The 22,679-nt window shown below is 45.0% G+C and overlaps 1 protein-coding gene across 1 annotated transcript in view; it reads right to left on the reverse strand.

Annotated features, from left to right (window-relative positions):
- LOC126285091 (golgin subfamily A member 6-like protein 1) overlaps window positions 1-7,049 on the reverse strand; it is a 135,319-nt gene extending 128,270 nt beyond the window's left edge. Inside the window, exon 1 of the mRNA XM_049984416.1 lies at window positions 6,954-7,049. Coding sequence (XP_049840373.1) covers window positions 6,954-7,049 — 96 coding nt within the window. The remainder of the gene's footprint in view (window positions 1-6,953) is intronic.
- Window positions 7,050-22,679: the final 15,630 nt, after the last annotated feature.

Consider the following 22,679-nt stretch of genomic DNA (forward strand, 5'->3'; position numbering starts at 1 on the left):
CAGCGCCTTAGACCGCATTCCTAATCCCTATTTTAAAGTACAGAACTACACAGATCTGTTGGAAATGCCCCGAAAGGAACGGATGTAATTACTTTTAAGCACAAACTTCCTTCTATGTGAAGAAAAACAAACTAGTTGCTACTAACTCCCCAACCCAACCACAAATCTAATTTTACGCTCTGTATTCTATTCACATGACGACAGTTCAAACACAGCACCAACATAGGTTCATGTACCTAACGGCATCCAGTGACGTGAGCAAACAGAGTGAGTTTCCTCACCGTTAAGAACAAAATGGCATGTGCTAGCAACTCTTAATTCAGTCATAAACCCCACGTGACATTCTGTACTTTGTTCATGTGGTGACGTTTCGGAACCGTACTGAACACAGACTGGAAGTCAGTAGCATTAATGTCTGCTGTGTTATTCTCATATGAATTTCCAACACAGTAAACCACTTGGACGAAGCATGCTATATCTGTTATACACTCCACTATACCATTATCCAACAGGTAAACAGAAGACAGGTGACGTACACAACACTGCTGCCCTCATTCTATATAGTTGGGTTTTCAAAGAGTATTGATATCTTGGAATGAATTTCCAGCCTTTAGTTGACTATATTGTTGCTTGTTACAAACGTTTCGCTGTTTTTTCTTAATGTCCCCCGGGTTACGAAAAACAGTTACTTCTGTATCGCGACAAAACTACACACAACTATATAGCATGAATCGTAATATTGCGTTTATTGATGGAAAACAGACAAGATTACTCTCGTGATCCTGTGTAGTTAGGTTTCCAGAGACGATTTCCACACGGGCAGTCCGTTCGGCCTTCCTACATTAAAGACATCATTTTTGTGGCAAATCTAACGTGTCTGACTGACATTGTGGGCATTCTGCTGACGGACTTGAAGTTAATGCGTGTGACGTCTGATATTAATTTGTTATATCGGTGTTGCATTTTCAGCCACTGTAGCACTATAAATAGAGAAGAAAATGACTTCCCTTGGATAGATCTTTGATGCGATGTAGCACTAGAATTACGTATTTGGGAAATGAGCCAGTATAAATACGAGGCCGGCCAGTGTGGCCGAACGGTTCTAGGCGCTTCAGTCTGGAACCGCGCGACCGCTACGGTTACAGGTTCGAATCCTGCCTCGGGGAGGGCCTATAGTCTTAGGTTAGTTAGGTTTAAGTAGTTCTAAGTTCAAGGGTACTGATGACCTCAGATGATAAGTTCCAGAGTGCTCAGAGCCATTTGAGCCATAAATACGAAATCCAGCAAATACGGCACGACAGCTTCGGAAACTGTAAAATTGAAATTGCACTGTGCAATGTGCTCTTGTTACGCAGTGAAATGAAATGTCGTGTGACGAGGGCCTCCCCTCGGGTAGACCGTTCGCCTGGTGCAAGTCTTTTGATTTGACGCCACTTCGGCGACTTGCACGTCGATGGGGATGAAATGATGATGATTAGGACAACACAACACCCAGTCCCTGAGTGGAGAAAATCTCCGACCCAGCCGGGAATCGAACCCGGGCCCTTTGAATTGACAGTCTGTCGCGCTGATCACTCAGCTACCGGGGCGGACCTGTTACGCAGTGTGAGCACAGGACAAGTGATCTAGTTAGCCAGTTATAGTGGGAATAGCAGACTTGATCTATTTAGCCAACGTTAACATGACTATTTCGTCGCGCGGGCGCACCAATTGACATACATGCAGTATAGAAATAAGTAGATCTATGGCTAGATATATAGTTCTGGTTCTGCTTTTTTTTTTTTTTTTCAAAGATGTGGTTAGGTTGGGATATAAGACGAGATCGTAAAATGATGCGGATGAAGCAATGGCAATGGCATTGGGCTCTTGTTTGAGAAAAATATATGGCTGTTTCATTCAGAATATGTCGTGGTTTCCATATAGAAATTTCCGAGGGTATGGTATGGTTGGACATAACAACAGCACGTAATCCCAGAAAATTAAAGGGAAGGACATTGTGACATTGTTACTAAACCATCGTAAATTGTACTACTCCATATTTTATTCAAAGGAACTCACAATTTATAGTTTATTCACTAGTTAGTTAAAAGGTTTCCAGTGGTATGTCACATACAAAATAGGTACAAAATGTCCTATTTTACATCTTGTATTGACAAGTGTACTGCTCGAAAAGTTGGCGGGAAGCACGAATTTCTACTAGCTGCAATCGTAAATTTAGGAGGGTTGGTGATCTGGTGTTAAATTCCTCGAAATGGATCAATGACTTTTATTTGCTTTGTTGTTACAAATACTGAACTATTACTCTTAGCAACAGGTCGTGATTTCCAGAAGTACGGTTAAGCTGTATTCGGCTGTATTTTCGAATATATCGTGATTTCCTGTGGTGTTGTTAGTCTGAAACATAAGATCACAGGAGGAATTGGCAGAGAAAATCTGGTTGAATGACAGACTGATATATAGCCTATACAGAGGTCTAGGTTAAATTGGAATGGAACAGTTTGGTTGTGACTTGGCGAAGCCAACAAATGCGAGAACAAGAAACCTGGTGGTGATAACAGACTGATCTGTAGTGTAGCCAGGCGTCTAGGTTAGCCTGAAATGCAACAGCTTCGTTGTTAGTTGGCGAAGTGAACGAATGTGAAAGCAAAAACCTCATTGTGGTGACAGACTGATCTATAGCGTAGCCAGAGGTCTACGTTAGGTTGGAATGAAACGATTTGGTTGTTAGTTGACGAAACCAACGAATACGAAAGCTACAAACCTCGTTGTGGTGAAAGGCCGATCTGTAGAGTAGCCCAACTTCTAGGTTAGGTTGGAATGCAAATGTTTGTTTGTTTGTTGGCGAATACAACGAATGGACAACCATAAAATTCTCCTTGATGAAATGGCTTACCGTAAACTATAATATTTTTGCAATCATTGGGCATTATTGAAGAATTTTGCAAGTGCAGTGTTTGTGGAAATAAAGTTCGATTTTACAATGCACTATACTGTAACATAGGTATAAATTTTAGTGACCGATACCACCCCTCGGCTCTGACCAATGACGTCACACGTAAGGCAAAGATGCTGCAATGGACAATCTATGAATGGAACGGATCATACTCGTAAACAAACGAATGGAGCATGCCATAAAATAACTCATGTAACAAGACTATTATTTACGCGCGAATCTAATTTAAACGGGTTGAAGATGACTGAAATAAATAAGAACACGAGAGCAATTACGAGTGCATATATTATATAACATTTTCCACACGTAATGCAAAAACAATCTAAATAATGAACCGTCGAATAGTTGGAATCGGTAACTAGAAGCAACCTATGTAGGTGGTCATTTCTACACTCCTGGAAATTGAAATAAGAACACCGTGAATTCATTGTCCCAGGAAGGGGAAACTTTATTGACACATTCCTGGGGTCAGATACATCACATGATCACACTGACAGAACCACAGGCACATAGACACAGGCAACAGAGTATGCACAATGTCGGCACTAGTACAGTGTATATCCACCTTTCGCAGCAATGCAGGCTGCTATTCTCCCATGGAGACGATCGTAGAGATGCTGGATGTAGTCCTGTGGAACGGCTTGCCATGCCATTTCCACCTGGCGCCTCAGCTGGACCAGCGTTCGTGCTGGACGTGCATACCGCGTGAGACGACGCTTCATCCAGTCCCAAACATGCTCAATGGGGGACAGATCCGGAGATCTTGCTGGCCAGGGTAGTTGACTTACACCTTCTAGAGCACGTTGGATGGCACGGGATACACGCGGACGTGCATTGTCCTGTTGGAACAGCAAGTTCCCTTGCCGGTCTAGGAATGGTAGAACGATGGGTTCGATGACGGTTTGGATGTACCGTGTACTATTCAGTGTCCCCTCGACGATCACCAGAGGTGTACGGCCAGTGTAGGAGATCGATCCCCACACCACGGTGCCGGGTGTTGGCCCTATGTGCCTCGGTCGTATGCAGTCCTGATTGTGGCGATCACCTGCATGGCGCCAAACAAGCATACGACCATCATTGGCACCAAGGCAGAAGCGACTCTCATCGCTGAAGACGACACGTCTCCATTCGTCCCTCCATTCACGCCTGTCGCGACACCACTGGAGGCGGGCTGCACGATGTTGGGGCGCGAGCGGAAGACGGCCTAACGGTGTGCGGGACCGTAGCCCAGCTTCATGGAGACGGTTGCGAATGGTCCTCGCCGATAACCCAGGAGCAAGTGTCCCTAATTTGCTGGGAAGTGGCGGTGCGGTCCCCTACGGCACTGCGTAGGATCCTACGGTCTTGGCGTGCATCCGTGCGTCGCTGCGGTCCGGTCCCAGGTCGACGGGCACGTGCACCTTCCGCCGACCACTGGCGACAAAATCGATGTACTGTGGAGACCTCACGCCCCACGTGTTGAGCAATTCGGCGGTACGTCCACCCGGCCTCCCGCATGCCCACTATACGCCCTCGCTCAAAGTCCGTCAACTGCACATACGGTTCACGTCCACGCTGTCGCGGCATGCTACAGTGTTAAAGACTGCGATGGAGCTCCGTATGCCACGGCAAACTGGCTGACACTGAAGGCGGCGGTGCACAAATGCTGCGCAGCTAGCGCCATTCGACGGCCAACACCGCGGTTCCTGGTGTGTCCGCTGTGCCGTGCGTGTGATCATTGCTTGTACAGCCCTCTCGCAGTGTCCGGAGCAAGTGTGGTGGGTCTGACACACCGGTGTCAATGTGTTCTTTTTTCCATTTCCAGGAGTGTAGTTACGGATTCCAGTATTACTGTTTGTTGCGCAAAAATCTTATAACATATCAGAAACGTGCTTAAAAAATGATGTCCTTAGTGAACTAAAGAATACGACTAGACTTCCAATAAATGAAAATTCTTACACATATTGCTGCACACGCAAAGAAATAAAACGCAAAGATGACCAACCCTGGAACCGATAACTAAACTACACGAATATCACACCAGGTACAGTAACTCCAAAACAACACTCAGTAACACTGATACATCAGGAATGAAAGTAAAATTAAGATTAGTATGGCAAAAATGTGGAAAAGGAAAACATAAAAGTGGCTACATAAAAAGAAACTTACCGTATATGAACTTCCAAAGGAGTCACAGATTGAGACTGACAAGAAAGTAATAAGGACATAACAAGAAATAATAATGTTAGAAGGTGAGACTTTAACGAAAGAAGGAAAATCCGGAATAACTAATGAAAAAATAATAAGAAACAGAAACTGCCAGGCCTGAATAAGGTACCGCACAAATCAGTTCCTTCCTACCACCCGCCCTCAATCAGACGCAAAATAAAAAAAAATAAAAAATGAAACCACCAGTCAATCACATAACACTCCGGCAGAGACACAGCAATACCCCTCGGTGTACCATTGTAACCAGAGAATATTAAAACGACAGAAAAACCTCCCTACAGAGAAACCAAAAAAAGTAGCACTCGCACAATACAGAAACATAACAAAACGTAACGTAAAACAAGAAAAAGGTATCAGACCCATCAACAACTAACTAACAAAACGAAGTTTGCACATTTTGCTGACTACTTTCATAAAGGCAAGAAATAAACAATAACCTTTAGGAATACTCTTCCTCCAACAGTATTAATCTAAATTGCCTTGCAACACTGAAATCCTTCTCTTTACCCGACCGACAACAGATTTTACAGGCCCCCAATATCCCCCGATAGTATTAGTACATGCACCCGTCTTATAATCTTTAAACTGATTATTTTGATTCACGACCACATGAGGATAATCCCTTTCACCCAACCCCTTGTACGAAGCAAACCCATCCGACATGACTACAGTACCTTCTTCCACATATTCTTCTATTAAAGATCGGACACAGTTTAATGGTTCTCTGTGTCCCTCCACAAGCATAAATTATGATAGTAATTCTAACTAGACACAAATTTTTTACACTCCTGTTCTTATTTATTTCGGTTATCTTCAACTCGTTTACATGTAAATCGTGAGTAAATAATGATCGCGTTAAATGCGAGTATAATTTTATCGCATGCTACATTCGTTTGTTTACCAGTATGATTCGTTCCCTTCAAAGATTGCCTCTATGCAACAACTTTGCCCTAGGTACGACGTCATTGGTCAAAGCCTACGAGTGGAAACGGATACTAGAATTTATCTTAAAAATTCTACGCAAGACATGACATTTGCTAACACTTCAGTCAAGCAGTTTACGAGAGGTTTTCCCGTCGGTGAAACAGTATCAGGAGCTCCTAGTACTTGCGTGAAAGACATACATATTACAAATTGCTCACTAAGGAAGTTCTGAATTTAAACCAGCTACAAGTGTTTGTCCTTCGTCGTGTAACTAGAATTCCCGCTCGATCTTACCAAATAATTATGTGTATTGTGGAGATAAATTACCAATTACCGGCTTAAACGTGATATGCTGCCTGCATCTGATGTCGCGATTGATCGTCGTGAATTCCTAGAATCCAACGGACGTTGCCAACGTCAACACACTATGGCCGCCGCTGCCGTGAGTAGATTTTTGCCGGACGATGGTTTCACGTCATCGATGAAAGACGATAACAAGCAATGAATTTCTATAACCAGCAGTGAAACTTGTAACCTTGGATGTCCCAAATATTTACCTATTTTTCTCGAATATGTCAGATTTGCAAGATTGTGGCTAGGTTGGTACCTATCAGTCCAGCCTCCCGAATATGTAGCGATTTCCAAGGCTGTGACTAGGTTAGGATCTAATAGCAAAGTTTTCTTTCTCGAATACGATTTCGTATCTATATTGACGTAAGAAGATGACAATATGGTTTCGTCTCTTAGGTCCAGAACACATCGTCTGCGTGCTGCTCTATGACCATATCTTCATATCTCATGAGGAGCGCTGACAACATTGCTGAATGGAATACGTATGTAGGCTACTGGTTCCAAATTAGACACTTACCAATGTCTTGGCAGATTCTAAGTGTTCCGTAGAACAGTCTCCTGCTCTTGCGTGGAAGTCTCCGGCGTCCATGACAGAGGTGTCTCCAGCGTCCATGGCAGCAGAGGTGCGTTGCTCCTCTGTGATGAACTGTAGCTTGAATGTCACGAGAAGACTGTGGCACTCTACCGCCGAATGCGTGGAATGCACTGTAAAGGTTACAGCAAGACGCTCGTCCTAAGCCAGCCCTCGTCTTTCGTACTCTATCAACACCGGAAGCGAAATGGAAATGTATTGCCCTAGACGTTTCCGATACACACGTTGGAAGTAAACTGCCGAAAACAATTCGAAAAAGTATCGAAATTAAGAGCAACAGCTCAAGTCGATGCACGCAGCTCCGTATGTTGACGTTGCCAACAGCTGTTTATATTGACGTTGCCAGGGCAGCATTCTGTTTTTCCATTTTCTTTCTTTTTTTTCCCCCTCACTTAACTGAGTGCTTCACAAGTATGCATGAACAAGAGTGTTTGAGCGCGTGTAGGAAAAATTTGCGCGAGCATGATTTCCATTATGCATGCTTGTGCTAGCGCTCAAGCGTGAGAAGACTTGAATGCGTGTGAAAGCATTCGTCAGCGATCTGATTTGATTTAATTTTCATTTGGTACTGTTAAATTCTGTACAAAAGTCGAACTGTTATGCAGGACAAGTCAGAGTTTGTAATGTTAAACAGGGTGGTCCATCGATCGTGACGGGCCAAATATCTGACGAAATAAGCATCAAACGAAAAAACTGCAAGGAACGAAACTCGTCTAGCTTGAAGGGGGAAACCAGATCGCGCTATGATTGGCCGGCTACATGGCGCTGCCATAGGTCAAACGGATATCAACTGCTTTTTGAAAAAAATAGGAAAACCCATTTTTCATTACATATTCGTGTAGTACGTAAAGAAATATGAATGTTTTAGTTTTAACCACTTTTTTCGATTTGTGATAAATGGCGCTGTGTAATAGTCACAAACATATGGCTCACAATTTTAGACGAACAGTTGGTAACAGGTAAGTTTTTTAAATTAAAGTACAGGACGTAGGTACGGTTGAAGATTTTATTTCGGTTGTGCCAATGTAATACATGTACCTTTGTGAACTTATCGTTTCTGAGAACGCATGCTTTTACAAAATGATTACCTGTAAATACCACATTAATGCAATAAGTGCTCAAAATTATGTCCATCAACCTCAATGCATTTGGCAATACGTGTAACGACATTTCTCTCAATAGCGAGTAGTTCACCTCCCGTAATGTTCGCACATGCATTGACAATGCACTGACGCACGAAGTCGGGCGTTGTCGGTGGATCACGATAGAAAATATCCTTCAACATATCCCACAGAAAGAAATCCGGAGACGTGAGATACGGTGATCGTGCGGGACATGGTATGGTGCTTCGACGACCAATCCACCTGTCATGAAATATGCTATTCAATATCTCTTCAACAACACGCGAGCCATGTGCCGGACATACATAATGTTGGAAGTACATCGCCATTCTCTCATGCAGTGAAACATCTTGTAGTAACATTGTTAGAACATTACGTAGGAAATCTGCATTCATTTTACCATTTAGATTGCCATCGATAAAATGGGGGCTAATTATCCTTCCCCCCCCATAATGCCGCACCATACATTAACCCGCCAAGGGCGCTGATATTCCACTTGTCGCAGGCATCGTGGATTTTCCGTTTCCCAATAGTGCATATTATGCCGGTTTACGTTACCGCTGTTGATGAATGACGTTTCGTTGATAAAGGGAATGCGTGCAAAAAATCTGTCATCGTCCCGGAACTTCTCTCGTGCCCAGTGGCAAAACTGTACACGACGTTCAAAGTCGTCGCCATGCAAGTCCTGGTGCATAGAAATATGGTTCGCGGGAGCAATCGATATTGATGTAGCATTCTCAACACCGACGTTTTTGAGTTTCTCGATTCTCGCGCAGTTTGTCTTCTGCTGATGTGCGACAACAGCTAAAACACCTACTTGGACATCATTATTTGTTGCAGGTCGTAGTTGACGTTTCACATGTGGCTGAACACTTCCTGTTTTCTTAAATAACGTAACGTAACGTAACGTAACGGTCAGGACACTTGGATGATGTCGTCCTGGATACCGGGCAGCATACATAGCACACGCCCGTTGGGCATTTAGATCACAATAGCCATACATCAACACGATATCGACGTTTTCTGCAATTGGTAAACGGTTCATTCTAACATGGGTAATGTATCACGAAGCAAATACCGTCCGGATTGGCGGAATGTTACGTAATACCACGTACTTACACGTTTGTGACTATTACAGTGCCATCTATCAGAAAGCGAAAAAGGTGGTCCAACTAAAACATTCATATTTCTTTACGTACTACACGGATATGTAATAAAAGATGAGGGGTTCCTATTTAAAAAATAACGCAGTTGATATCCGTTTGACCAATGGCAGCGCCATCTAGCGGGGAGCCAGAGCGCCATCTGGTTTCCCCCTTCAAGCTAGGCAAGTTTCGTTCTTTGTAGCTTTTTCGATTGATGCTTATTTCGTGAGATAACGCAGGAATAGGTTTAATAATGAATAGGAAAATAGGAATGCGGGTAAGCTACTACAAACAGCATAGTGAACGCATTATTGTGGCTAAGATAGCTACGAAGCCCACACCTACTACAGTAGTACAAGTTTGTATGCCAACTAGCTCTGCAGATGACGAAGAAATTGAAGAAATGTATGATAAAATAAAAGAAATTATTCAGATAGTGAATGGAGAGGAAAATTTAACAGTCATGGGTGACTGGAATTCGGTAGTAGGAAAAGGGAGAGATGGAAACATAGTAGGTGAATATGAACTGGGAGGAAGAAATAAAAGAGGAAGCCGCCTGGTAGAATTTTGCACAGAGCACAACTTAATCATAGCTAACACTTGGTTCAAGAATAATAAAAGAAGGCTGTATACATGGAAGAACCCTGGAGATACTAAAAGGTATCAGATAGATTATATAATTGTAAGACAGAGTTTTAGGAACCAGGTTTTAAATTGTAAGACATTTCCAGGGGCAGGTGTGGACTCTGACCACAATCTATTGGTTATGGCCTGTAGATTAAAACTGAAGAAACTGCAAAAAGGTGGGAATTTAAGGGGATGGGACATGGATAAACTAAAAGAAACAGAGGTTGTACAGAGTTTCAGGGAGAGTATAAGGGAGCAATTGACAGGAATGGGGGAAAGAAATACAGTAGACGAAGAATGGGTAGCTTTGAGGGATGAAGTAGTGAAGGCAACAGAGAATCAAGTAGGTAAAAAGACGAGGGCTAGTAGAAATCCTTGGGTAACAGAAGAAATATTGAACTTAATTGATGAAAGGAGAAAATATATAAATGCAGTAAATGAAGCAGGCAAAAAGGAATACAGACGTCTCAAAAATGAGATCGACAGGAAGTGCAAAATGGCTAAGCAGGGATGGCTAGAGGACAAATGTAAGGATGTAGAGGCACATCTCACTAGGGGTAAGATAGATATTGCCTACAGGAAAATTAAAGAGCCCTTTGGAGATTAGACAACCACTTGTATCAACATCAAGAGCTCAGATGGAAACCCAGTTCTAAGCAAAGAAGGGAAAGCAGAAAGGTGGAAGGAGTATATAGAGGGTATACACAAGGGCAATGTACTTGAGGACAACATTATGTAAATGGAAGAGGATGTAGATGAAGATGAAATGGGATATACGATACTGCGTGTAGAGTTTGACAGAGCATTGAAAGACCTGAGTCGAAACAAAGGCCCCAGAATAGACAACATACCATTGGAACTACTGACGGCCTTGGAAGGGCCAGTCCTGACAAAACTCTACCATCTGGTGAGCAAGATGTATGAGACAGGCGAAATACCCTCAGACTTCAAGAAGAATGTAATAATTCCCATCCCAAAGAAAGCAGGTGTTGACAGATGTGAAAATTACCGAACTAATAGTTTAATAAGTCACAGCTGCAAAATACTAACCATAATTCATTACAGACGAATGGAAAAACTGGTAGAAGCCGACCTCGGGGAAGATCAGTTTGGATTCCGTAGAAATGTTGGAACACGTGAGGCAATACTGAGCCTACGACTTATCTTAGAAGCTAGATTAAGTAAGGGCAAACCTACGTTTCTAGCATTTGTAGACTTAGAGATGGCTTTTGACAATGTTGACTGGAATACTCTCTTTCAAATTCTGAAGGTGTCAGGGGTAAAATACAGGGAGCGGAAGGCTATTTACAATTTGTACAGAAACCAGATGACAGTAATAAGAGTCGAGGGACATGAAAGGGAAGCAGTGATTGGGGAGGGAGTGAGACAGGGTTGTAACCTCTCGCCGATGTTATTCAATCTGTATATTGAGCAAGCAGTAAAGGAAACAGAAGAAAAATTCGGAGTAGGTATTAAAATCTATGGAGAAGAAATAAAAACTTTGAGATTCGCCGATGACATCGTAATTCTGTCAGAGACAGCAAAGGACTTGGAAGAGCAGTTGAATGGCATGGATAGTGTCTTGAAAAGAGGATATAAGATGAACATGAACAAAAGCAAAACGAGGATAATGGAATGTAGTCGAATTAAGTCGGGTGATGCTGAGGGAATTAGATTAGGAAATGAGACACTTAAAGCAGTTTTGCTATTTGGGGAGCAAAATAACTGATGATGGTCGAAGTAGAGAGGATATAAAATGCAGACTGGCAATGGCAAGGAAAGCGTTTCTGAAGAAGAGAAATTTGTTAACATCGAGTATAGATTTAAGTGTCAGGAAGTCGTTTCCGAAAGTATGTGTATGGAGTGTAGCCATGTATGGAAGTGGAACATGGACGATAACTAGTTTGGTCAAGAAGAGAATAGAAGTTTTCGAAATGTGGTTTTACATAAGAATGCTGAAGATTGTATGGGTGGATCACATAACTAATGTGGAAGTATTGAATCGGATTGGGGAGAAGAGAAGTTTGTGGCACAACTTGACTAGAAGAAGGGATCGGTTGGTAGGACATGTTCTGAGGTATCAAGGAATCACCAATGTAGTATTGGAGGGCAGCGTAGAAGGAAAAAATCGTAGAGGGAGACCAAGAGATGACTACACTAAGCATATTCAGAAGGATGTGGGTTGCAGTGGGTACTGGGAGATGAAGAAGCTTGCACAGGATAGAGTAGCATGGAGAGCTGCATCAAACCAGTCTCAGGACTAAAGACCACAACAACAACAACATTTGGCCCGGCCACTATCAAGGGACCAACCTGTATGGAGGGAAAGAGAAGAAAAATAAGAATAATGTGGGACATACTGGAGCGAAAAATACTTAATGTTAGAATAATATTGTCATTGCTTTTACCGCACTTTACTCCACACATCGGGTTCCCCCCCCCCCCCCCCCCTTTTTTTTCATAACACAAGCAAAAAGGCTGCCAAAGCTATCGAATAGTAATCTGAGCTCGATATATTTTGATAAACAGACTGAAGCTTCTACAAGTATGGTTAAGCATACAAAAATTTGTGCATCCTTTTGCAAGAATGCTTGCGCATCTGTGCTTGTCGAGCATCCGGTTACGTGGCTCGTGGCCACCTTTACACGAGGAATAACACGATCTTTCCACTAGTGCTGTGCTGGAGCAGTGTACTTCACATGTCGAGGAATCTTCTGTATTATTACTGAACCGCCCTGAGATCTAACAACTTCCGTTGGTACGATGTCTACGACGTGGTACAATGTTTATAATGTACCATGGATTTTCAAAAAAATAAAAAAATAAACAACTGTGAAACACTAACTGCAATTTCTTCTAGACTGCAGATAACATGTAACAACAGTAACTAATAAATCAACAAAGGGTCGGAATCATGACGTTTACAACTCTAGAAAAATGGTTCAAATGGCTCTGAGCACTACGGGACTTACTTCTTAGGTCATCAGTCCCCTAGAACTTAGAACTACTTAAACCTAACTAACCTAAGGACATCACACACTTCCATGCCCGAGGCAGGATTCGAACCTGTGACCGTAGCGGTCCCGCGGTTCCAGACTGTAGCGCCGAGAACAGCATGGCCACTCCGGCCAGCTGACAAATCTAGAACCTTTGCTTGTCCCGCATCCTAGTAAGGACGGTCTTTCTGCTGTAATGTATTCTCGCGAACGCAGTTACAGTCTGTTTAACACGATTCTTTTCGTTTTCTACGCATTTATTTCTTGGTTAATTTTCTTCCTTGTTTGATCTGAATGTTACCATGCTTTCCAAGCTAATTGAAGCTTCATAACCTTTTTACCTGTTAGTGTAGTATGTGTATGGAGATCGAATTGCTCATTTGATACTCACTTTATAAATAATTAGTCCCTAATAACCAAATAAAGTATTGTGCTGGGCTCATTGTAAAGCAATAATTTTTGAAGGGTAGCATTTTCGCTTTTGATAGTTAGCTTTAATTAAAAATCAGCGTAAAAGTTTATGTATCCATGCCTACTGTGTAACATTCCTCATTTTAAATCCCTTCATAGAAAACATTAATTTATAGGGTTGTAGGATTTAAAACTATCACCTCATGAATTTCACGAAACTGTCAAACCTTAAGCAGAGCTATATATTATTTCCTGACTAATAAGTAGTTTTTCGTGTATTCCTTACATTACCCCCGCATGAGTCAATTGTCAAGTGACTGAGTGAGAAGATTCGGTACTTTCGAGCGCTGTGGTGTGCTCAGCGCCAGCCGGGAACGATAGAGCAAAGAGGGCTGTCAGTCAATTGCACGGTGATCGACGCATCTCCAGGACGACAACGCGACAGCAGCGGCCTCTGTACGAAGACAACATAAGCGCCACGCCCGACTGGTTGCGCCCCACTCGAAAAGAAGCTAAAGATTAGCCACTAGTATAGCAGTGACTTAGAATTGCATATGCTGAAGAAGCTTGTTTGTTTTTTGTATCGCCCTTTGCTTGTGACACATGTGTTTAACACAAAGTTAAGTATTGTAATTGCTCATTTTGTAATAAAACTCATTAATACGAATTGTTTGAATGTTGTCTAGCGATCCGAGAAAGCAGGTTTCCAAGACAACCCACATTCGATGAATAGGCAGGATTCAACAGAAAGAATACAGATAGCGTTACTCTTACCTACTATCTACGATTGCGCTGAAATGAAAAATCATTTGCATAGCCAAGAATACAGGGTGTATCAAAAAGAATCATGTAATTTTTAAGAAATCGTAACTATTATGTGAACAACGTAGTGTTGGAAAGAGCAAACTCTTTAGTTTTACATCGTTCTCGCTGTGTAGCAGCAGTGTGCGCCACTTCAGTTGTAGTGAAAATGGTGTCGGGACAACAGAAAGCGTTTTGTGTTCTATGTTTTGCGCAGTGTGGGTCAGTAATAACTGTTCAGTGTGACTTGCGCACTAGGTATGATGTGGATCCTCCTACAGCACAGAGCATTAGACGATGGCTTGAACAATTCAGAATAACAGGTTGTTTGTGTAAAGGCAAATCGCCGGGCCGTCCCCGAGTGTGTGACACAGACGTCGAACGCATCCGCCATAGTTTCACAAGGAGTCCGCAGAAATCCGCTGGCCGTGCAGCTCGACAGCTCAACATGCCCCCAATGTCCGTCTGGCATGTGTTGCGTCGACGTTTACGCATGAAACCATACAAAATTCAGCTACTGCAAACTCTTTGTGAAGGTGCCAAACAATAACGTGTGGAGTTCTTTAATTTCTTTATCGACAAGATAGTGGACGGCAGTTTTCTTCCACGCTTAGTGTTTGGTGACGAGGCAACATTCCATTTATATGGAAAGGTGAACTGTCATAATGTGAGAATATGGGGTACGCCACTACAGCATGTACAACATGAGAGGGACTCTCCAAAATTTAATGTGTTCTGTGCATGGTGGGCCGGCAAATGTGGCCGAGAGGTTCTAGGCGCTTCAGTCTGGAACAGAGCGACCGCTACGGTCGCAGGTTCGAATCCTGCCTCGGTTAATTAGGTTTAAGTAGTTCTAAGTTCTAGGAGACTAATGACCTCAGCTGTTAAGTCCCATAGTGCTCAGTGGCATTTGATCCATGTTTTTGTGCATGGTGTATGGTCCATTCTTCTTCTGGTATAGGAAGCACATGTATCGATATGCTTGAGAACTTTCTTTTCGCACAGTTGGAGACGAATTCGAATGACTTCATTTACCAACAGGATGGGGCACCGCCACACTGGCATCTGGAAGTGCGGGAATTTTTAAACCAAAGGGTTATTGAAGGGTGGATCGGTCGCACTGGACCAGTTGATTCAGCCTTACACTACTGGCCTCCAAGGTTACCGTAACTGATTGTATGTAATCATTTCTTTTGGGGCTTTATAAAAAACTCCGTTTGTGTGCCTTCGTTACCTACAACAATGAAAGAACTGAGACATCACATGACAACAGCTTCGGAAGCTGTAACTCAAGACATGGTAACTCAAGCCAAGCTAACGCGCCTAACTTTTTAACCTCAAATTACAGTACTTCTGGTCCGCTAAAGACATTTATAATCTGTTTGAACCTTGACGAACAGTGGACAACGGATCGTGAAACAAACAGCAATGAGTTGTTCAAAAACAGAGATACATACACCAGCTTTTATGAAAGAAATGGAGCTACGATATGAGGGCGTGCTGAAAAGTAATGCCTCTGAATTTTTATGTGAGAACTCTTAAATATTTTTCAATAAAACAAACGTCATTAATATTCTACATCTTTGTTCTTCATATCTACATATTTATTTCTCAACGTCGTTACCCTGGCGACGAACACATTTATCCCAACGGGAGACTAGTTTGTTGATACCTTCATTGTAAACTGTTTGACGGAGCCCCAACCTCACCTCTTCTTACACCGCTTCATCACTATCAAAGGAAAGTCCTTGAAGGTCTTCGTTAACTTTTGGAAACGAATGAAAGTCGGATGGTGCCAAGTCGGAACTGTGTGGAGGATGATGGATGATAGTGAACCCGAGGTGCCGTACTGTTGGAGATGTCGCAGCACTCGTGTGTGGTCTGGCACTGTCATTCTGAAAATTCGTTTACAGCACGCTGACTCTCACGCGTCGGCATAGTTACGTTACACTCCGCCATGTTGCACACTATGCTTTTTCTTTTTTTTTTTTAAAGAATACAGAGGCACTAAGTGAGCTTATTGGATCTGATGTTTTTGCCGACTTCTGGTGGGAGATTTCTAACCGAAAAACAATTACACCTTTGGTGTAGAAAATGTAGCTTTTTGAGGATTGGCAATCTAAATTTTCCAGGCGCGAAATGCAGGCTGTCTTGCTTCTGATTTCTGAAAAACGAGGACTCTGGCTTCTCAGGGGGTACGAGACAGTGGAGTTCTGGCTTCATTCTCAGCCTGGATGGCAGACTAGAATGGCAGATTTGGAAAGCAGCTCTCCACTGTGGCAGAGACACACGGAATCCAGTATTCGAGTTCACAGCACAGCAATTCTAGATATGCACCTGATAGCAGCCAACCACGCTATCAGCGGCCCACTCACGTTACACCAAAGAATATGGTGAGAGTGCCTTGCAGCACGGGCACGTTAGGATGGAGGGAACTTGGGAATGCAACATAGTTTCCTGTTTAGCCTTCCGAAGTTCGACTGTTCACTCGCAGTTTCAGAGATAATTCCAGTTTTTGTTTCAAGCCACACAGTCATTTTTATTTATGCATAGGTAGATTGGGGTAGAATTGTTAGAAAAGGGAGATTATGCTTAACAAATTCCCACCAATTAACTTTTGCTAACTGTTATTTGATTGCCTCAGTTGCATCTTAATTAATGGTTTACTGTGGATCGAGCAATTTTATATTATGCCTTTGTCGTTTATTCCTCAACGTAAGTTTTTGTAAGAAATTGAGAATCATGCTTTTGATTACCGAAGTTAGTAAACCCTCTGTCAGTGTTTTTGAATAATAGCTTCTGAATATCCCAACTGCTAGCACTGAAACCATCTAAAGACTTAATTTAATCTGTTGTCAGCATTTAATCCATCACTGAATTTTCAGAGTGGATCTCTGCCATAATTAATTACGACATATTATTTGTCACGACTCTGGGTTTGCACAAGTTACGCCTCTCTCCAAGGGGAGGGCGGCCGTGGTATTAAATGTGTGACACTTACACTAGTCTAAATGGAAACCTGGGTAATCGTGGAAAAAGATATGTCCCCCTTTGGAGGAGTAAACTGAAGTGTAGTGGAACCACTCTCTACATATATCGGGTGTGTTATGAGGAATTATGTCTTTCTTTTATAACATTCACATAGTTGAATCATTAGTAAGGCATAAACCATTTTCAGGAGTACAATGCCATGCACCAACTAAGAACTGGTCGACATGTTCTTAATTTATGGCAAATGGTGCCAACATTATTCGAGAGCACAAGGTAGAAGCTGTCCAACTCGTTCCACCTTCTTTAAACTCTTAGAAAGACATAGCGAGGCTGGAAGTTTTTTCCAAAGAAAACGAATATAAAGTGAGACAGATACCCTACAGAATAGAAATTCTTGCTTCTGCTACAATAAATCCACATGCCAGTTATCGTCAAATACAAAGAGATTTTAGTATCAGCCGAAGAAGCGCTCTATTATTCATCAGAGATATTAACATCACCCGTTCCGTATATCTCTGTACAGAGATTTTCAAAATACACTCCTGGAAATTGAAATAAGAACACCGTGAATTCATTGTCCCAGGAAGGGGAAACTTTATTGACACATTCCTGGGGTCAGATACATCACATGATTACACTGACAGAACCACAGGCACATAGACACAGGCAACAGAGCATGCACAATGTCGGCACTAGTACAGTGTATATCCACCTTTCGCAGCAATGCAGGCTGCTATTCTCCCATGGAGACGATCATAGAGATGCTGGATGTAGTCCTGTGGAACCGCTTGCCATGCCATTTCCACCTGGCGCCTCAGTTGGACCAGCGTTCGTGCTGGACGTGCACACCGCGTGAGACGACGCTTCATCCAGTCCCAAACATGCTCAATGTGGGACAGATCCGGAGATCTTGCTGGCCAGGGTACTTGACTTACACCTTCTAGAGCACGTTGGGTGGCACGGGATACATGCGGACGTGCATTGTCCTGTTGGAACAGCAAGTTCCCTTGCCGGTCTAGGAATGGTAGAACGATGGGTTCGATGACGGTTTGGATGTACCGTGCACTATTCAGTGTCCCCTCGACGATCACCAGAGGTGTACGGCCAGTGTAGGAGATCGCTCCCCACACCATGATGCTGGGTGTTGGCCCTGTGTGCCTCGGTCGTATGCAGTCCTGATTGTGGCGCTCACCTGCACGGCGCCAAACACGCATACGACCATCATTGGCACCAAGGCAGAAGCGACTCTCATCGCTGAAGACGACACGTCTTCATTCGTCCCTCCATTCACGCCTGTCGCGACACCACTGGAGGCGGGCTGCACGATGTTGGGGCGTGAGCGGAAGACGGCCTCACGGTGTGCGGGACCGTAGCCCAGCTTCATGGAGACGGTTGCGAATGGTCCTCGCCGATACCCCAGGAGCAACAGTGTCCCTAATTTGCTGGGAAGTGGCGGTGCGGTCCCCTACGGCACTGCGTAGGATCCTACGGTCTTGGCGTGCATCCGTGCGTCGCTGCGGTCCGGTCCCAGGTCGACGGGCACGTGCACCTTCAGCCGACCACTGGCGACAACATCGATGTACTGTGGAGACCTCACGCCCCACGTGTTGAGCAATTCGGCGGTACGTCCACCCGGCCTCCTGCATGCCCACTATACGCCATCGCTCAAAGTCCGTCAACTGCACATACAGTTCACGTCCACGCTGTCGCGGCATGCTACCAGTGTTAAAGACTGCGATGGAGCTCCGTATGCCACGGCAAACTGGCTGACACTGACGGCGGCGGTGCACAAATGCTGCGCAGCTAGCGCCATTCGACGGCCGACACCGCGGTTCCTGGTGTGTCCGCTGTGCCGTGAGTGTGATCATTGCTTGTACAGCCCTCTCGTAGTGTCCGGAGCAAGTATGGTGGGTCTTACACACCGGTGTCAATGTGTTCTTTTTTCCATTTCCAGGAGTGTATTTTTGAACAGTGTGAGTGGTTCCCGCAGAAAGACGTTAAATCTACAGAGCAACAATTGTTTCCTGATAAGACCATGTTTACAAAACACAGTGGTGTATATGTCAGAAACATACACTACTGGTCAACTGAAATACCACAGTGGATTCGTCAGGTGTTCAACCAACGACAGTGGAGAGTGAATGTGTGGTGTGATACGTATAACCGGACACCACCTATACGTCCCCCTTTTTCAATTATGGTATCTCGAACGGGGAGAAGTACGCACATTTCTTTGATAAATTAGAAAATGTGCCCGTAAGAGCTCGCCAAAGTAGGTGGTTTCAACATGATGATTGTCCTGACCATAATTCTGCAGTGATAAGAAATGCCCTATGCCCCTATGCATGAATCCAAGCAAGTGGGAGGGTGGGAAGAGGACGTGGTGAGCCCATAGACGAGTCTGCCTCCGCGGCGGCTATTCCGCGCAGCCGCTCTCACGCAGCGAGGGCGCCACCGCTACACCGCGTGCAGACAGCGGGCAATAGCTGCTCCCTCCGGTTTCGTATATAGGGACCCGCTTTGCCCTAGTCCAGCGCTGTCGACGTCCTTGACCCCACAGGTAGCGATCACCTCCCTGTCCTTCTCACCATAACTTCTGCTCACCGCCCCCATCCGGCTCCGCACCCTGCACCCCCTCCCAAGGTCGTCCATGACTATCACCGTGCCAACTGGGGTGCCTACTGGGACTCCATCTCCACCCAGGTCGAAAGCCACCCTCTTACCTATCGCTACCCTGACGACTTCATCCACGCCTTGTCCTTACTTCAGAAGGTAATTACTGACGCCGTGGAGGCCCATGTTCCTACTAAAACAATCCACCCACACCGTCCCACTCTCCCTCCTCAGGCTGTCCTCCTCCTCCGTGAATCCCGCCGCCTCTATCGCTCCTTCCTGCGCACTCGTGACAGGGATACACTCCAACGCCACCAGCAAATACAGCGACACGTACGGAACCTTATTACAGCATCGAAACGCCGAGACTGGCGCCAGACCTGCACACGACTCATCGCCACCCTCCCTATCAGCTCCTCCAAGTACTGGTCCGCCTTCCATCGCCTTACTGGTTCCCTTTCCGCTCCCCACTATCCCCTTCTCGATAACGATCGCCCCCTTCCTGACAACCTCAGTAAGGCCAACCACTTAGCTTCCCACCTTTCCGAGGTCCTCTCCATCCCCGATGATTCCCACTTTGATTATTCTCTTTTCCCCACTGTCATGGAACGTGCCGATACCTTGGTAGCTCCACTTGCTCCTAGTATCCAGTACTTGGGGCAGTTGCCCCCCTCCGACATAAACACTCCCATCACAGCACAAGACATTAAACTTATCCTCCAGTCCAAACGCAACACGGCCCCTGGTCACGACTGTGACACCTACCGTCACCTTCGAGAAAGCCCCTATTCCTTTCTGACTGTCCTCGCCCATCTCTATAATGTCATCCTCTCTACTGGCTTCCACCCTGACCTGTGGAAGACCTCCCGCGTCCTCTTATTCCTCAAACCCAACAAACCCCCTTCTGCCACCTCTTCCTATCGTCCCATCTGCCTCACCTCCATCTTCAGTGAGGTCTTTGAATCCATCCTCTCCCATTGTATCCATCAGCACCTTGCTCAACACCACCTCCTCCCCCTTACCCAGTGTGGCTTCCAACCCTCCTTCTCTGCTGAAGACCAACTCCTCAAACTTGTTCACCTTCTGTCCCTCCAGCTCAACTCCTGTTGCTCTGCCATTTTTGTTTCCCTTGACCTCCAAAATGCCGATGACCGTGTATGGCATCCCGGTCTCCTCTTCAAACCTACGCCCTGCCTATCAATTTTGTCCATCTGGTCGCTTCCTTCCTCTCGCACTGTCCTTCCTATGTCACCCTCCACAACACCAACTCCCGTATCTTTTATTCCACGGCTGGCGTCCCCCAGGGTTCTGTCCTCTCCCCTCTCCTTTATCTCTTGTATACAGCTGATATGCCCATACCACCCCACCAGTCCACCTTCTGCAATATGCAGATGACACCGCCTTCCTGGCTCTCTATCCTACCCTTCAACAGTCTCAACATACCCTCCAAACCCACCTTAACCAGTTCACCACTTGGTGTAACCAGTGGTTCCTCCGCCTCAACCCCTCCAAAACCCAGGCAATCATCATAGGCCGCACCATTCGCTCCTTTCACCTTCATGATTTCTACCTCACCGTTTATGGTCGTCCCATCCAGCTCACCCCCACCAAGAAATACCTTGGCCTCACCTGGACTAACACCTCACCTGAACCCCTCATCTCCAGAACATCCAGCAGAAAGCCCATTCTCGCCTCTGCCTTCGGAAACTCCTGCCTGGCAGGACATGGGGATTGCATCCTTCTACCATCCTCCACACCTACATATCCCTCATCCGCCCTATCCTCTGTTATGCCAGCATGGCCTGGCTCTCTGCCCCCATCCGCTTTTACAAGGCCCTCCAAATCCTTGAATGCCATGTGCTCCACCTTGCCTTCCGTATCTGCCTTCCTTCCCCCACATGGCTCCTGTATGAACAGATCCCCTTCCCCCACCTCCTCCTGTTCCTCCACCATCTCCGCATCCTTTACATTGTCCGCAGGCTTGATCCCCCCCACCCTCTGTTTTCCTCCTTTCTCTCCACCCCCCACCCATTGCCGCAATTCTATCCCTGTATCCCTCCCTCTCTCCACCTCCACACCCTCCATCTCCTTCATCAGGGCAATTTCCAATGCCTCCCCCTCCCGGATGACCAACTTCGGCGTGACATCTACCCTTCCTTCCTACTATAACCTGGCCTTGCCCCCCCCCCCCTCCGCAAGGCCCCTTTTTTCCTCTTCCCTCCTTCTCTCAGAGCGGATTTTCCTCCTTCCCCCCCTCCCCTGACACACTGCACCCCATACTTGCCTCTTTCCTTCCCACAACCCCCCCTACCTGGCACTCTTCAGCGCGCCCCCCGCTCATCTCCCCCATGTCTTCCCCTACCTCCCTTCTTCCGGTCTCCCTCATCTCCTTGCGCCTGGCAGATCCTCTGTTTTGATCCTCGTCAGTGTGCCACATCAGTGTTGTGTTTAGTGCTGTTTCTCCTGTGCGTCAAGAGGTGTGATTTTAATTGTGTACTGCCTTGAGGTTCGCCGTCAGTGTTTGTTATGTGCTACGCCATCCGTCGATACCTTTTATGCCCCAGTCATACTGTGCCTTGTGTTCTTTTAAATGTCGCAGTGTGTGGCTTTTTGTGTGTGCTACTTTTAAACAGTTTTTTATCTCCATTTTACAGTCACCCCGTTTTTTGTCTATTGCCTTCCATGATGTTCCCCCTTTTTTATATCTATGTTCACCATATTCTCTCCTTTGTTATTTTTAAATGTCTTCTATTGTTTGTTCTATGTCTTTCGGCTGAAGAGCAGCGCATATGCTGCTGCCAGCCCGCCCCGATGGGGAATTGAAATACAATAAAGAAAAAAAAAAACCTTGTCCAGTCAGTCTGGTACTCGCTCTGGATTTCATTTCTATCTCGGCGGTACTGCGTTCTGGTCGTTGCTCATTGTTGAAATTTACCTGGCTCTGGT

Source organism: Schistocerca gregaria, chromosome 8, assembly GCF_023897955.1.
Source record: "Schistocerca gregaria isolate iqSchGreg1 chromosome 8, iqSchGreg1.2, whole genome shotgun sequence".
Classification (NCBI taxonomy): domain Eukaryota; kingdom Metazoa; phylum Arthropoda; class Insecta; order Orthoptera; family Acrididae; genus Schistocerca; species Schistocerca gregaria.